At 46.8% G+C, this 2,771-nt stretch overlaps 1 protein-coding gene across 1 annotated transcript; it reads right to left on the bottom strand.

The window, feature by feature from the left end:
* Window positions 1–1,399: 1,399 nt before the first annotated feature.
* On the bottom strand, window positions 1,400–2,191 carry LOC128263700 (uncharacterized). The gene is made up of 2 exons (XM_052998796.1): window positions 2,108–2,191; window positions 1,400–1,867 (listed from the first exon to the last, which is right to left on the bottom strand). Exons 1-2 carry the CDS (start codon window positions 2,189–2,191, stop codon window positions 1,400–1,402), a joined length of 552 nt encoding a protein of 183 aa, XP_052854756.1.
* Window positions 2,192–2,771: the final 580 nt, after the last annotated feature.

Below are 2,771 nucleotides of genomic sequence, written 5' to 3'. Positions count from 1 at the left end.
CCTGCTCTGCCCTTGGCCTTGTCTCTGGGAGTGGTTTTCCATTTCAAACTGCTCGCGTTGCTCCTCCAGCTCCTCGAACTCGTCTGCCAGCGCCATCAGGGTGTCCAGGTGCCGACACTCATACGGCCGGATAAACATTCGGAGGGCCGGCGTGCTGTTCTCCTTTATCCTGTTCAGGACTTCTTTGGTAGACATACCCAGGGGCCGCATCATTGTCTGCATGTCCACCATGTAATCCTTAAATTTTTCCCCGTACGTCTGCCTCCGCTGCCTGACCTGGTCCGCTAGCTTCTCCAGTAGCCTCGAGGGGAGGAAATAGCCTTGGAAGCTGAATATGAAGTCTCCCCAGTTGTCCCACTGCCGGTTGTTGGCTATGAACTACTTTAGGGCTCTGCTCTGCAGCAGCTCCGGCATTGCTCGTGGGATCTGGATTATATCCAGTCCATATATCACGGCTGACCACTCCACCTGCTCCAGGAACTACAGTGGCTTATCATTGCCGTCATACCGAAAGTTCCACTCTCGGACTTGCTTGGCCACCTTGGCGTAGTCCTGCGGATGTGGCCGTACTTTTTCTTTCCTCTCGCGGCTGCCTTCTCGATGCCTGCCGTCGCTTGCCATGCTCTGAATATCCAGGCTTGCTATAAGGCCTTCGGCATCTGCGGTTGTTAGTTTAAATTTTGGGACCGACAGCTTTCGTAATTTGATCTCCAAACCTGCTGTGAGGACTCTGCCCAAATGCAGAGTTATCAAAGTAAAACGTCCGAGTTGTTTCGATCTCTAATATGCACTGATTTAATATTCAAGTTTGAGATTACAATGAGCGAGTTATACATGTGTGAGCTGTATGCATAAGAGCGAATTCAAAATACAAACATATGATTACAGTGAAGGGTAATTAAGTAGTACAAGTTGGCAAGGAATTCAAATTAACCAACTGTTTTTAAACAAAGTTATTTATAAACAAAGAATAATATTGTAAATGTAAATTGGCGTTCAGTTGTGATGTCATCGAACATTCTCCGCCCGTTGAATGATCCAAGGAGTATTCAAGCACCAATTTGCTCAGGCAGGGGCGCTATCTTGCAGATGGGTCTACGAATGGTTCCATTTTTCACCTTGATCTCGGCCACTCTTACTCGTCCATCAGCTCCAAAATGCGTGTTGGTGATGCGACCCAGAATCCACTCCTGGGGAGGTGTATTATCCTCGTGAATTATTACAATTTGGCCCATTTGAATGTTGGCATCGGGTTTGAGCCATTTGGAGCGCGCCTGAAGTGTGTGTAAATAATCACGCCTCCATAGCACCCAGAACTGCTGCCTCAAGTACCTTACGCGCTGCCACCGCGTAAGATAGGATGGTCTGCTCTCGTCAATTGAAGGCTCCGGAACAGACATCAGAGAGGATGGCAGCGCGTAAGATAGGATGGTCTGCTCTCGTCAATTGAAGGCTCCGGAACAGACATCAGAGAGGACCCAATCAGCAGGTGCGCTGGGCTAGGTGCCTCTCCATCGTTCGGGTCTTCGGATAGGGGTGCCATTGGTCTTGAGTTTAAGATTGCCTCCGCCTCGATTGCAATCGTTTGAAGCTCCTCGTACGTTAGCCCAGAGTTGCCCAAGTTTTTGATCATCAAGGTCTTCATGGACTTCACTGCGGCATCCCACAAGCTGCCAAAGTGGGGAGCTCGCGGAGGGATGAACTTAAACTCAAATCCCACGATGCTGCTGAAGTTATGTACATTCAATGTGTTGGCTTCGTCAAACTGCTGCTGCTTAAAGTCCTCAAGCTGAGATCGTGCCCTGACGAAATTAGTTGCATTGTCACAAAAGATGCGTAGTGGGACGCCTCTGCGACTGACGAAGCGCTTTAAACAAAGAATAAAGTTATTAGCAGATAGATCGGAAATGAGTTCTATGTGTATTGCTTTTGACGATGTTTTATATGGCACTTTGCTTCGAATGCGGAATGTTGTGGCAAATGGTGCACATAGGTCGACTCCAGTTACAAAAAAGGGTCGTTGTGAATGAAAGCGATCACCTAGAAGTGATCCCATTTGTTCCACTAAACGCGGCTTATAATGGTAACAGTGTGTGCAGCGCCGTACAATCTTTCGAACGATTTCTCTGGCGTTTACAATCCAAGCCTGGAGTCGCAGAATTCCAATAAGAGCCTTTGGTCCAACGTGCATGTGCTGCCGGTGCAGATACTCAACAAATTTCAATGTTAAGCAATGATCCTTTGGAAGAAGAACAGGAAATTTGGCATCGAGTGAAATGGGCGCCTTGGCTAAGCGGCCTCCAACACGTAATAGTGTTATAGAACGATTTGATCCGTTAGTCACTGCTAGGAATGGATTTAGTTTTTGAAATTCGGGTTTTAAAATCTTTTTTTTCTTGAGCTGCTGAATTTCGTTGAAAAGGTCTTCTGCTGGATATGTGATACGATGTGCTTGAACGCGTATTGCAATTCAGTTGCTGATGTATGAATTACATCGACTACGTTAAATTTCCTGTTGGCCTAGATTAGATTGAAGACGCGCAACACAAAAGCTATGACTCGCAGAATGCGCCGATAGGATGAGAACTTGTTAATAATGTAATCGAACACATCTTCTTTGCTGCCACTAACGGTACATGTGAGGACTGTTGATTTTCGCAGCTCCAACTCTTGTTCGGTGTCCTAAGAATTTAGCACTGGTTGAGGCCATCCAGATGAGGGTTGACGTAAGAAGCTTGGTCCACTAAACCATATAGTTTCCATAAGCTCAG

This window comes from Drosophila gunungcola, unplaced genomic scaffold (assembly GCF_025200985.1).
Source record: "Drosophila gunungcola strain Sukarami unplaced genomic scaffold, Dgunungcola_SK_2 000016F, whole genome shotgun sequence".
Lineage (NCBI taxonomy): Eukaryota > Metazoa > Arthropoda > Insecta > Diptera > Drosophilidae > Drosophila > Drosophila gunungcola.
This window is presented reverse-complemented; position numbering and strand designations above follow the sequence as displayed.